We start from the raw sequence: 14086 nt of genomic DNA on the forward strand, positions 1-14086 counted from the left end.
TGTTTCAGCATATCTTAACTAGAGTTCAGTATTGGTCACCAAATCAATTGTTTTTCTTTTTTATCTGTAGCATTGAGTTATTTTCTATTGGTCTCCCCGGATGAATACGAGCTCAGTGAAGGGAGCTTCATTCATGCTTGCTTTATTCACTAATGTACCCTCAGGTCTTCCCAAGTTGTTTTCTGGCTCATAGTAAATGCTCAATAAATGTGCTACTGTTGAGTGAATTGACAGTACTTGAAACCTGTGATGTGAGGATTTTACAACTCTATGTCACTGATTGGTTTCCCTTCATCCCATCTTTAGTTTTGTGACCTAGATTAAAAGATATGTTAGTTTATCAATTAAATAAATATTTATTGAACACCTGTGACCTAGTAAGCATGAGCTGCTTTGGCTTATGATTAATCCCATGAAGAACAGGCTTTAGTTTTGGAACTTTTGTGCAAAGAGCCTGATGCTGGGAGTAGTTTAGGCATGGCCTCTGCTGCTTGGTAATGTAGATCTGGCTACCTATAGAATTAATCATGCCAATTAATTAAGCATTTCTCATTGACTTAATCAATCGTGCATGCAAAGACTATTTGCTCAATTTCCTACAATACTCTGGGAGTCGGCATAAAACACAGTTCAGTCTCAAAGAACATACAGTCAGTCATTGAGATGATAATGTATGAAAGGGACTGTGTCTCTTCATGATCTAAGAGGAGGGCTACTTATTTCAGTGTCGGGAAGTTAGGGAATCCCTCAACCAGGAGGGTGAAGGGAGCTGAGCCTTCAATGGGGAGGAGGTGGAAGAACTGCCAGACATGCTAGCACGAGAGAAGATGGAAAGCATGCATTACAAACTCTGAGTAGGTCATCGTGGAGCAGAGGTATCAGAGGGTGACCGGAAATGAAGCCGGAAGGACAAGTAGGCTGCCAGTGCTTCATCCTGAAGGAGGTGAAGATTTTCAGCCGGAAACTGACACAGTTCCATGTTTGTTGCAAAGGATGCCCTGTGAGGCAGCACAGAGGATGTGCCAGAGCAGGGAGCAGGGAAGGAGGAAGGGCAAGGCTGAAGGCACGGAGACCACTCAGAAATCCACTGCAGAAGTGAGGAGAACATGATGGTCTACAATACTAGTCAATTTCGATAGTCAAGAATTGGAAACATCCTAAACGTCTCATAGGGTGGACTAGTCAGGATTTTGGTCTTGTTGACTTGGTTACATCCCTGGGAGTTGTTGACACCAGCTTTAGGTTGAGCTGGATTCGGGCTTGCAGAATATCTTTATTTTCTGCCTGTCTTGGCTTTGCATTTCTCTGGATCGGCATCCTTCTCACATGGGCACACAAATGACGTCTGCAGCTCTCGACTTCTACCCTGCCAGCTTGGTGACTATAGCAGAGACACCTGATTTCAAAAGTAGCTCTGACTAGTCTTGGAGCAGCTGAGATTGGCAGGACTTGGATCATACCCCCATCATTCAAATGAGCCGTGGTCAGGGACAGTCTTCTGTATCATGTGTCCATCCTTGGAGGCAAGGGAAGCGGAGACAGACAAGAGGTCAGGACTGGCACCAATCCAACCACATGAATGAAACAGAATCGCATGGCCTGGGAGAAGTGTGGTTCCATAAAGCAGTGCTGGCGGGCCAGAACCATGGGGCGTCCCAGAGTTCGTACACTGAAATACTATACCAGTTTAACAAGCAGTGATGAGCTGTGGGTATTAACACCCAAAGAAGCCTGTGGCTCACTTGTAAGTGAAAAAAGTTTACAAAAGAGTAGGTATAGTAAAATCCAGTTTTGATTTGAGTATTAAGAAAATCCATGGGTTGCCTCAGTGGCTCAGTTGGTTCAGCATCTTACTCTTGATTTCAGCTCAGGTCATGATCTGCAGGTCCTGGGATTGAGCCTCATGTTGGGGGGGGGGGGGCGGTCCACGCTCAGCAGGGAGTCTGCTTGAGGGTTCTCTGTTTCTCTCTGCCCCTGCCCACTCTCACATGTGCTCTCCCCTCCAAAAAATAAATGAATAAATCTTATTTTTAAAAATCCACTAATAGTGGTTATTTCCAGGTGATATTTGATATCTTATTTTTCTTACATCTTTTTCTGTTGTCTGAAAAAATTTTACACAGAGGATGTGTTTCTTTTATAATCAGGAAAGCCTAAATAATCATTTGAATAGGGCAAAAGAAAACTGACCTACTGCAGAAGTCTAGATAAGAACCAATGAGGCCAGAACTAAGAAAGGTGCAGAGGAGGAAGAGGGTTAAAGAGATTTGGGGAAGCTGACATCCTCAGGACTGGGTGAGGGCTGAGAGACAAGCCCAGACTGGCTCTGGGTTTCTGCCCTTGGTGATCTGTGCACATGGGGAGCCCCACCACAGCAGGGCCAGCAGACCACCTATTAAAATGAATATTTGCACTTTTCGGTGCAAGTGCTTAGGACTTAGTGGTGGAAAGGCAGACCTCAGAGTCTCAGGTGCTAAGAGAAGGATCGGTTTGACTGAATAAAGTTTTTGAATTACATTTGGAATGCGGACGCTATGACTACTTGGTAGAAATAGCATACACCTCATTTATTAAGTATTTGGTAAACTCTGTAAGGGCAGAAACTCATCTTGATTCTGTAATCTCTCAGTACCTAGCATTTAACTTGGTTTTTTTAGAAGGAGTGCTCTAAAATGGTTGTGGTTGAATGAATTATTCAAGCCAAACTCCCAGTAGTTCTTAAGTTATCACTGTAATCTGCTCAGGAAGTTCATCAAGCTGATTTGTAATCATTTGTAAATAGGTGCTTCCAAAGTACTTAAAATAATGCTTTTCTTAACCAAAAAAACCAAAACAGAAAAAAAAAAATCCCTGCTTGTCCTGAATTGTTTTAAGACCACCGTCAATGTTTAGCAGATCCCCTTCTGCGTGTCACACGTAAAACGAATCAGCTTGGCCCCCATATGTGTAGCGTAAGTAACTCAAGAGACAGAGGTGATCTTATATGCATTTTTCCCCCTGGGTCTTTCATGTGTATTTTGGTCTACCTTATAACATTATCTTCCTCTGAAACATGTTTACCACTATAGTTCACGGAGCCCAGAAGATAAACTGTTTGGACTATGAGGCTGTATGTGAGGATGCTTTAAGAATCTTGGGCTCTGGGACCAGCTGGTCTGGCTCTGAATCCCAACGTTGCCATTTCCTAGCGTGCAGATTAGGTTAGTTTAAGTGTCCCGCCCCCACCCCCGCCCCGAACTTTCTCATCTGTACAAACATGTTAAAAGGTTGTCATGAAGATAAAAATCAAATAGTCACTATAAAGCACTTAGCACAGAACTCTGCACATAGAACTCAAATATTAGCTATTTTAAAACTATCAGATTTGTTGATCTCCTGGGACGGAGTGATTTCCAAATGTGCAGGATTTCCTGTGTCCCATTTATGATGAAATTTTTAAAGTTTACCTTGACATGTGAATACCTTCTCTTTGAAACCCTCCCAATACAGGTAAACTCTCTGTTCCTGTCTTCAGGCAGAGGAAAAGACAAAAGCTTGGGCTGAAATTAGATCTCCATGGAAAGGTCCTTTTGGATAGCATCAGCCTCTCTTTGTGACGTTTGACTTACTCTAAGTGATTTTAAGAGCGCATGTGTTGAGACCTGGGCCCTTTGAGACCGTGTCACCAGGCCGGTACCCAGTTGCTGGCCAGCTCCTCAGAAGGAAACCACACCAGGGCCCGTGGTGACTTCCGAATCACCTGTCGGGTAGCTTGCGGCTGAGTGACCCCCTCCTGGACCCCTGCCCAGCGTCCCCTGGGAAGACACACGGAGGGTGTGACCGGTGCTGGTGAAGGGTGGCGGTTGGGTATTTCTCCTTCGGTCATCCATGGTCCTTACCGGTGCTCGCAGGTTGCCCATTCCCCGCCTAACACCTCCAGACCAGAGAGAGGAATGGACATAAAGTGTTTCTGTGAAAACTCAGAAGAGCAGGTGTTTGTGATTGTTCATACGGTGTCAAAATTGATTCAGTGCCAAATTACAGTCCTGAAGCAGTAGAGGCCCACGACTTCTCACAAGGCGTTTGACACATCATGTGCTCCCTCTTCCTCTTCACTGTCCAAGCGCTGAGCTCCAGGAATCTTTGACACAAAAATACATGTGCATAGGAGTTCTTTTCTTGTGGGGCTCTGACGATTTTACTTTTGACTCTACCTTAGTATGTTGCATTTTTCCCACCTGTGACGTTCTTTTAAGCAGGAGAGTCAAATTTCACCCTTTTAGAGAAGTGCTCTTCGAGGGACTAGATCACTGAATTTCAGAAACCAATATCTAAAGCATGGAGATTTAATCACCACATAACATTTTCCAAAGACAAAAAAAATGCAGTCTCAAAGTTTAAAGTGTCAGGTTCTATTTCAGAATTTTCACAGTTAACCCAAAGTTTTGCAAAGAGCTGTTTTAAGCTGCCTTATTGACATTTTGAATGCGCAGAGGCTCTCTTCCCCTCCCTCATCCTCCTTCAAAGCCCCTCACCACCAGCTCCTCAAAAAGAAAAGAAAAGCAACCATTGCCCCTTGTTGGCAGTAGAATTTATTCACTAATTTACTTTCCAGCCAACTGCAGCCATTGCCTCTGGGCACTTGTTCAAAAACGCAGAAATGAAATAACAGATTGGCCAGACCGAACACAACTCCCCAGTCACAACCCTATTATCTCCTCATTCTGTCACCCCCATTAGGCAGAAGCCCGGGAGACTGGATGGTGATAACACAGCATTTATGCAGCTCGTTCGTGTCCACAGTTCTCAGCTTTCCGCTGGTGGTATTCCCTCGTCCGTCTGCGTGCGGGGCAGAGGAGAGCGAGGACCAGGGCTTTAGGCTCCTAGGCCTTTCCACAGGCCTACCCCTGCCCATCTTTAAGGGCTCCCGCGCAGGCCTCCTGGGAAAGAACTCCTGCATCCTGAAAAAGCCAGAGTAAGACAGAGGAACCAACTTGCTCTGTGTGCTTACCACCTACCTGTGAAGGAGTACGGTTGAAGCCGCATGTGTGGATTTTTCTGAATATCAAGTATCTCTCCATTTAGGTTATTTATAGCTGCTCTATTCAGGGCAGAGTCAAGCAGAGCAGTTGCTTTATTTAATACTGTGGGGCCTCTGCAGGGTCATCTGAAAAACATTTCTCTGGACAGAATGAATGTGCAATGGCCTTCACATCCTCTGTTTCAGCTATAGAGGATTGTTTTCTGATTATTGTTTTCTTTGTGAAATTCCTCTTAAAACTATAGGCACAAGAGATAAATGTTGGGGGGGGGGGGTATGAGGTTGCTTCCCCTGCCCCTTGACTAACTATTAAAATGGAGAAGTTTTAGAACTCACATGATGAGCAATGCAGAGGAAAGTGCCTTTCTCTTGTCCAGTAGTCTATTCTATAGACTAGACACTGCTCCTTGGGGTGGGTGGCTTCTTGGGATGGCTCACATTCCAGTGAGTTTCACCTTTCATTCTGTCTTCATTCCCTCCATCTGTTCAGTGTAGCTCCATAATTATCTCTCTCATTAGCGAGTAATTCTTAGGGGAGGTGTGGCGTCGGGGTGATGCTGACTGGTTTTGCCCCCCAAACCCGCTTTCTCCGGCTGGCATCGGGTCAGATGGTATGAGGCTGCCCACAGCAGCCTTGTCCCCATGAAAACCCTTGATTCAGCCCTGCTCTGGCCATTTATTGGTCAAACCTGGATGGCAACATCGCTGTCAGGAGACAGTGGCCTCGTGCTGAGCAAATAGGAGGGCAGACGGAGAACACACAGCAGAATGCTTTTTTGGACAGATGCATTTTACTGGGTGGGGGAGGGGTGGAGGAGGGCAGGATGTTGTTCAGCATTTAGTTCAGGTTAATGCATCCTGGAGACAATTCTCATGGAAAGTCCCCTGCCTCCCCCTCCCCAGGTAAGAAAGAATGGGGTAAAATGAAAACATTTAATTATGCGCACGTTGGCTTATATCAAACTCATAATCATTGTTTCTTCTTGCCAATGAAATCCTAACTACCCTGTCCTTTCCTTTCCACATCAGCTCATACCCCAGACAACAGCTTTCTGGGATTTGTGGTCGAGCAGCACCTAAACTCCAGCGACATCCACCACATTAACGAAATCAAAAGGCAGAACCAGTCCCTTGTGTATGGCAAAGTGGATAGCTTCTGGAAGGTGAGTCAGTCTGTGTATGCGTCGCTCTCTCTGAAACGAAGCTTGTTGGGTAATTTAATTTAACTTTGATCCAGGGAGTAATCAAGGCAAGTGCCCAGGGCTTAATGGGATCTGCTTAGAAGTAAACAAGATGTGCTGGGATTTGGTCGTTCAGCATTTGGGTATCTAATAAAGGCTGTACCTGCTCTTTCGCACAGTGGCTACGCAGCAAAGCCCTTCACTCTTTGCTGGGAGTGGTACGTTACGGCTTCTTCTCGTCCTGTACTTGCTTCTGAAAGCTAGGGCCCCACGGGGGCGGATATCTTTCTGGAGCAGGGCATTGCACAGAGAGCCCTTTATAGTGTAAGGGTAGGGCAGCACTCTCTAGGTGCGGCCCCGGGGAGCGCAATGGCCTTCACATCCTCTTAGCTGCGGTCAGCAGCCCCCCACTGGTCAGGGCTGAACTACCCTCGAAATGAAAACGCCTGCCCACCAGGGCTGACTGCAGGCACTTTGCTCTGGGAGACCTTGGACCACACAACATTCTTGGCCACAGCCTGAGACAGGTTTCCTAAAAGCATTGGACCTTGGGGCCTCCTGGATGATTTCCAGAGTCCATCTGGGGGAGGTGCAGTAGGAGAGGGTCCGGACTGGAGTGTGACCTGTTGCCCTGACCTCCAAACCTTTTTATATGGGAAGTCTGCCTTTGTATGCCAGTGCCATCATTTTGATTGAGGACGTGTTTACACAGGGCACAACAGTCTCCAGGACCTCAAAACATGCCTCTTCCGAAACATAAAAGTTATCACTTTCCAGAATGATCAGGTACTGGGGGTCTCATGTTGTTATGTCTCCTTTATTGAGGAAGTTAGAAATCCAAGCACTGAGTGAGCACAAGTGAGGTACAGGGTAAGGAGCTCCCTGCTGTTGGTTTTCTGACCCCACGTTCAGAAGAGGAAAAGCCATGCTGCCCTCTCTTTACTTCTACAATGCTTAAGGATGCCGAAGGGACAATGAAATCGGCCTATTTCCAGGGAAGCTGATTTAATTCCAGGTAACTGTCTTTGCTATAAACAGCTAGAATTCTCTCTTAGTTTAGTACAGTGATTTTCAGCATAGGACAGTTTCACCTCCAGGGGGCACTTGGCGATGCCTGGAGACAATTTTGGTTGTCACGATGGAGGGAGGTGCCTTTGGCTTCTTGTGGCTAGAGGTCAGGGATGCTGCTGACAGGACTGCCCCACAACAGAGGATTACCTGGTACAAAATAGCAATAGTGCCAAGGTTGAGAGACCTCAGCTGGTAAATAAAGATTTATTTCCTACATATATTATTATTTCACATTTTCTTCTCTCGAGGAAAATAGAATCAGTCAAGACTATAAGTAGTTATTTAGGATGTTCCCATGAATTTACACACCTTTGCTTCCTTTGCATCAAAACCTGCCCTGTGTTAACGGAGCGTCTTTGAGCTGATTTTCAGCCAAACAGGTTCAAAAGGACACGTTGGGTGTTCTCTTTCTCAGCTCAGTCGTGAAGCGAATGAATCATGGCACCGGTTTTAGGAAGACACGGGCTCTTTAAAAAGAAAAAAAAAAAAAAAAAGCCTCACTCCCTTTTCTCCTCCACACTTGCTCAAAGAAAATAGTTTGCTTGTCTATATGGACTTGACCTTGCAATTATATCACTTCTGATTTGGACCCGAGTGCAGCTTCCTTTTAGGTGCCTCTGGCAGTTTTTCAGTTTCCCTAGAAAAACAAAATAATAAATTGGTTCTGAGAAGAAACCGAGGTCTCTTGGTCACCTTTTTTTTTTTTTTTTTTTTGATAAAGTAATACCACCCATCACTAAAAGAATGATTTTTTTGATGCCAGTCAGAATCCCAGAAGCGTTAGTCATGCTGGCCCAAGTGATTTGTGGCATGATTTGGAAGTCCCTCTCCAGCTCCACAGCCGACCCAAGCTTCCTCTTACTGTGCGTCGTCCATGTATTTAAAAAGGCTGAATGGCAGTGTGTCTACGTTAGTCTTTGTTTGAACACCCCAAATCTGGAGTGTTATTTCAGTTTTCTACATTATCATTGCCCAGTACTGTTTGATGAGAAAGGCCCCAAAAGGTGAAAAATTCTGTGGAGTTTTTACACAGATTTAGGACATGTCAAACTTCTCAACACAATATAGGATGTGAGAATTGTTACTTGTAGCAAAGCCTCCCCATGCCCGCAGTGTCTGGTGAACACACACAGAAGATGGGGGTGCTGTAAGCGTGATGCCCCTGCGCCCACATTACCCGAGTGGCATTCATCACCGACTTCAGGGAAGTTGTATATAATGTTTTTCCTATACCTTGCCCCATTGTCTCCCCACCCAGTCTCTTGTGCCTCTGACCTCTTTGGAAAGGGGGGTGACACTATGCATCCCGGGGGGATTGAGGTACTTAGTGGGGGCGTGTGGGCAGGCACCAGATTGGAGCTGACCATCTGGGGAAGCTCCTCCTTCTCCCTCAGATTCTAGGACTCTCTGAAATTCTGAAGGTACTTGCTGTGTCATCAATCCTATCCTATGTCGTCCCCTCTTCTGAGGGACTCTCCCCAGCTGTTGGGGCACTTGAGTGGGGGATGCCACCCCATGCCCCTTCCACCCTTGGCTGATTGGTTCAGAGGGCTGTCCTCTGACTCAGGACAGTCCAGCTCATTGGTGGTCAGCAGCCATGATTCTGGCTCAGAAAGCCACGCGGGATCCATGAGATTCTTCACTTGGCATTAGAAAACAGAGGGACAGTGAGCTATGGGGACAGAAATCAAAAGGACGTGTCCAGACTTGTGATGAGGCTGAGGCAGAAGCTTCCCAGGAGTGCAGGGATGAGGAAGCAAGACCAATTTGGAAAGGGGGAGGCTGCTGTTGAGAGGATGATGGAGCAGAACCACAGGGAGGAGAGGCGCCCCCTGAGAGAGGTGGGGTACTCTGGACGAGCCAGGTGGGAAGGACAGACAGAAGCAACCCATGCAATGTGGAGAGAAAGTAGCGGCCAGACTTCCCCAAAGCTTTCTTTTTTATAGATCATACATCCTTTTATCATGCTCTCTTCCCTTGCAGTATCCTGAGTGGTTTCTGTTCCTTGTGGTCCTATCAAGGATACATGTCTTCCCTACGTTGCAGATGCCTATCAAGAAACATTTGTTGAATGTAGAGGCCAAGAAGGAATGGGCTACCTCTTTAGCTCCCACCAGTTCCGCCCCCAGTTCATGACAGAGGTACCCTGTGGTCTTATCTTGCTGTTTTGGTATGAAGTGGAGAGGTGGGAGGGGACCTTGCTGCCAGAATCCAAAGACACCAACTTAGGAAGCATCATCGTCTGAGACCCTTACCACCAAATGAGAGTGCTTACAGCCTAATCCCAAGTACAGAGGTCTGTCTTAGCCCAGCAACCTGTGGGGCTGGGTTCTGGATACCTGCCTTCGGGGCAGTCTGATCATTAGCATCCACTAACACATGCCTCCAAGAAAAGTCTATCCAGTGTGGCTGAATTCAAAGCCCCCTTCACATACTGTTATTAAAGTCATAAGGGAATGAAAAATTAGTCGATTTTGTAAAATAAGACATTTAAAAATTGTGGAAATTAAAATTAATTGAAGTCTGGTTTAACTGTATTTATTTCCATACTTTTTTAAAAATAGTATCCGGAGTGTAACGGAATTTCGTATTGATGATGCAGGCCAGCCTTTTACGTATTTGCGATCCCGCTGTGAAGTCCCCACTTCTTACTGATGTGTGATTGCTGTGAAAGTAAAGGTCTTGAAGGTCTTGCTTTGAGCACCGCTGGGGCATAAGCGTAGCCTCTGAACGATGCACTGGGGTTCACACCTGTACCTGCCCGTTCACCAGCGTGTGAGATACTTACCTGCGTTGAGCCTCAGGCTCCTGGCCTGTGAAATGGGAGCAGTGACAGCGACCACATAGAGCAGGGCTTCTCAGACTTACTGTTGCATGTGAATCACCCAGCATGTTGTGAAAATGCTGACTGTGATGCAGACCTTCTGGGCTGCGGCGGAGACTGCATTTCGCACAGGCACCCAGGTGGTGCCCTTGTGCTGTTGACGATGTGCTGTTGACGAAAGTGCGGTTCAGGTGGCGCGGCCTTGGTGGGTTTGGGATGGCGTGAGGTGCTTGGCACTGACTCACTGGCCAACCAGTGAACGCATCATTCGTTTTTCCCCCTTTACTTTTGGTTTCCTGCTACACTTGTCAGGCTGCCAGCTATCTTGTTTTCACTACTGTTGTGCCTGATTCTAGTGACCCCCGCCCAGTCTCACTTTCCACTAAGCACATTTGCAGGCCTTGCCGTTCCAGTCTCTGTGCCTGGCCTCTTAGAATGGGGCAAAGCTGTGGTAAATGGTGGACTCTGGGAGCTGACAGGTGTGGTCTCTTCCTCATCACTTGCTGTCCTGCTTCATACTGTCTGTGCCTGCTGAGCAGTATGGCAGAGTGGTCGAGGACACACACTCGAGCCATATGGCCCTGTGCAAGTCCTGCCTCTGCCGTCAGCTTCCTAAGCACCAGCAAGTTCTGTTGGCCTCTTTTCTCATGGGGATGATGACCATTGGGTTTCCCTAGTGATTGAGTTAGTACATGCAAGGTGCTTAGAACAGGGCCTGGCACACAGTATACCTAAAGAAATGTTTGCTGCTATTATGAATATCATTCCTGGGGCCAGATAGGCACAGAGAGGATTGATGGGAGCGGAGATGGGGGATAGAGCGTGAGGAATGGGCAAATAGACGCCTACCCAAAGATACTCAGATTCCAGTTTTGAACTGTGTTAGTGTTTGGCAAACTCTGGCTCTCTAGCCAAATCTGGCCCACCACCTGTTTCTGTAAATGAAGTTTTGTTGGAGAACAGCTACACCTGTTTGTCGCCTGGGGCTGCTTTTCCACCAAAATGGCAGCATGATATAGCTGTGACAGAGACTCTGTGAACAGCAAAGCCTGAAACACTTACTGTCTGACACTTGACAGAAAAAAATTTGCCAACCCCTAAACGACACCATGTCCCAAGTAAACCAAGTCTCTCTTGGGAGGACCCATTTGGCCAGCAGTCCCAAGCATGGATCTCATCAGAGGTCTTTTTAGCTCGTGTCAGGGTTCTTGATTATGTTCTGTATGATTGAGGCTGATGGATAAGCGGTGCATGGGAATATAAAGTGTGACTTTACCAAAACCCCTGTTACTTCATAACGAAGCCCCAGGCGTTGAGCGTGTCATTTCTTAATAGGCATTCAACAAAGTCTCCCGTTCATTGGATGACTAATGGCTTGGTGATAAAAGAGGGCCTCATATGAGTGTTAACAATTCTCTGAGCCTTTCGCAGCCATCATTTAGGGAGGTGCTGGCCGATTCCTTCTGAGGCGGCATGGCTGCGGCAACCCTCCTTCACCATCTTGGTTTACAGAGGAGGAGCTGATTCAGAGAAGGCAGAGGGCCTTGGCCGAGGTGCTGCAGCGTGCGACCTGACAGGTCCAGAGCCAGGATCAGAGTTCTGACCTTCCGTCTGGGGCACTTGTCTCCCTGCTGCCACTCACTTGAGGCACTGCCCTCGGCCCCTAGCCTGGAGGGTGGTGGTTCCATGTTGAGAGCAGGATTCAGAAGCCAGGAGCAAGGTCTACATGAGTGACTTCCATGTGCAGCAGGAGTCCTGGGCAAATACTGGCATCACAGGTAGGACATTGCTCCTGGCTGCTCACCACACAAATGGGGAGGTCAGCAACAGCCTTGCAGCGAGTTCTGCAGAGAGCAAGTAACAGGCCTATTGGAGCTATTGCTAGCTCTGGACCCCGAGGTCCTGGCTTGCCTCCGGAGGCCCTAACCTGCTTGGCAGCAACCAAAATCATCTAGTCTCGACTGAATTTGGAAAGCTTCTTTTTATCTAGACTTCAAAGACTGCGTGGTTCTAAAGCATCTCCTAAAATGACACCTAGTCCCATAACCACAGGCCTAAGAAATCGGACACTAGGCCTTCTAGAAATGTTGTGCAACCTTCCCCTCTTCTCTGTCCCTGACTTCCTAGCCTTCGTACTCTGTTCTCTGCACCCCAGCAGCAGCAGCAGCCAGAGTGGTCTTTTTAAAAATGTAAATTGGATTGTATTACTCCTTTTCTCAAACCCCTCCAGTGGCTTCATTTTGAACTTGGCGCACCTTACTTTGGCGGTGAAATCCAGTCTCCAGATGATTTAGTGAGGCTGTCTACACGCAAGCTGCATCCGCGGTGCACGCACTTCTCACCGTCAGCTCCCCGGGCTCTGGCTGCGCGGAGTCCCACACACCGCTCTCTCCCCCCAGGGGCTGGGCCTCTCTAAGGGCTGCTGCCGGCCCTGGCTTGCCCCAGCAGTAGCCTCCGAGGCCCACCCTGTCCCACACGTGCACCCCCAACCAAGTCTCACCCCTCTCCGTCTCTATCACAGCGTCCTCTTCCTTTTAAGGATTTTAATCATTTTGTGATCATGTATTTCTTTTTCTGCCAGCCTCTCTTTAATTGTTAGGCTCTAAACTCTTTTGAGGGCTGAACTCTGATTTTTGCTTTACCCAACACAGAGCCTGGCACATAGTAGGCGGTCAGTAACTACTGGATGAATAAATCCCTCTCCTCTTGATTTCGTTAAATTTAGCTGATTTATATGGGACTCCTGAGATATGCCTTGGATTGTGTTTTGCTTTGGGTGCTGCCCTGTGTTCACTGGTCCCAGGACCACAGGAAGCAGGGATTTAAGGAAAAGACTTGGTGCCACACCTGTGCCAATTATGCAGCGCACACCGAGGTGTCAGGAGGTTTTCAAAACCCCTGGTGAAATTAGCAGTGAAACGGCCTGGAAAGAGAATGCCGCACAGGGAGGCTGGGGGCCCGTCTTGGGGCAAGCTTTGCTGGCATCTCTGTGATTTGGGGGCAGGCACCTCCAGCCTCCCATTTCTGCACTCATATGAAGGTATTAGGAAAAAGGAATGAATGACTGATATATACAACACGGCAGACCTCAAAATCGTGCTGAGTTCAAGAACAGGTCATAAAAAAGAATCTGTACTATGTGATTCTGTGTCTATAAAACTCTGGAAAATGGAGATTAATCCATAGCGACAGGAAGCAGGTGGGTGGTTGCCTGGGGAGGGGCGAGAAAGAGCGGGTGGGCACGTCCACTGTGGTTGATGGTGGTATGATGGGCTCACGGCATATCTATATGCCAGCACGTATCACGTTGTATGCTTGAGATACATGCAGTTGATTATATGTCCATTATACCTCGGTAAGGCTATTAAAAATTAATCCAAGTTAGCAAACAGTGACCTGTGGGGTAAATCCGGCCTATAGCCTGCAAGCTAAAAATGGTTTTTATGTTTTGAAAATCATAAAAAGAAAAACCAAAAGCAAACGAATATGGGAGAGACCTTGTATGTTCCCACAAAGTCTAAAATGTTTGCTGTCTCTTCCTTTACAGAGAAAGTTTGCTAACCCCTGGATGAGAACAATAATTTTTCACCTGTGTTCTTTAGAGCCCCGGGGACTCGCTACTATGGGAAGTCAAGGGGCAGCCCCACAGTGGCCCCACCTACGACAGCAGCTCTGATTTATCTGTGGCATAGGTTTGGATTCCCAGTAGGACTTCACTGGGAAAAGTGTTTAACTGCTTTAAACAACAAAAAACGTTGACAGTCTCTAGACTAGTTGACTTCTGAGTCTGAGATAGAATCCCATTCTAAAAACTATGTAATTATCTAGCTCACTAATTTGGTTGACTTGGGCTTATTTAAATTAATGCAAAATTGGAAATGGGAGTAGTTTGGAAAAATGCCATCTTATTTTGCAGTAGGAATTAGCTGCTCTTAGTATATTGTTTTAATGAACCTCCTGAGACCTTTGTAATTAAAGAATGTATTGGAA

The 14086-nt window shown here is 46.8% G+C and overlaps 1 protein-coding gene across 5 annotated transcripts in view; it reads left to right on the forward strand.

Moving 5' to 3' along the window:
- Window positions 1-14086, forward strand: part of MGAT5 (alpha-1,6-mannosylglycoprotein 6-beta-N-acetylglucosaminyltransferase) — a 325980-nt gene that overhangs the window by 225215 nt on the left and 86679 nt on the right. For all 5 annotated transcript variants that reach the window (XM_026510104.4, XM_026510107.4, XM_026510105.4 and 2 more), the window contains one exon: window positions 6050-6183. In XM_026510104.4, the coding sequence (XP_026365889.1) occupies window positions 6050-6183 (134 nt within the window). The remainder of the gene's footprint in view (window positions 1-6049; window positions 6184-14086) is intronic.

The sequence above is a fragment of the Ursus arctos genome, unplaced genomic scaffold (genome assembly GCF_023065955.2).
Source record: "Ursus arctos isolate Adak ecotype North America unplaced genomic scaffold, UrsArc2.0 scaffold_1, whole genome shotgun sequence".
In the NCBI taxonomy this organism is placed as follows: domain Eukaryota; kingdom Metazoa; phylum Chordata; class Mammalia; order Carnivora; family Ursidae; genus Ursus; species Ursus arctos.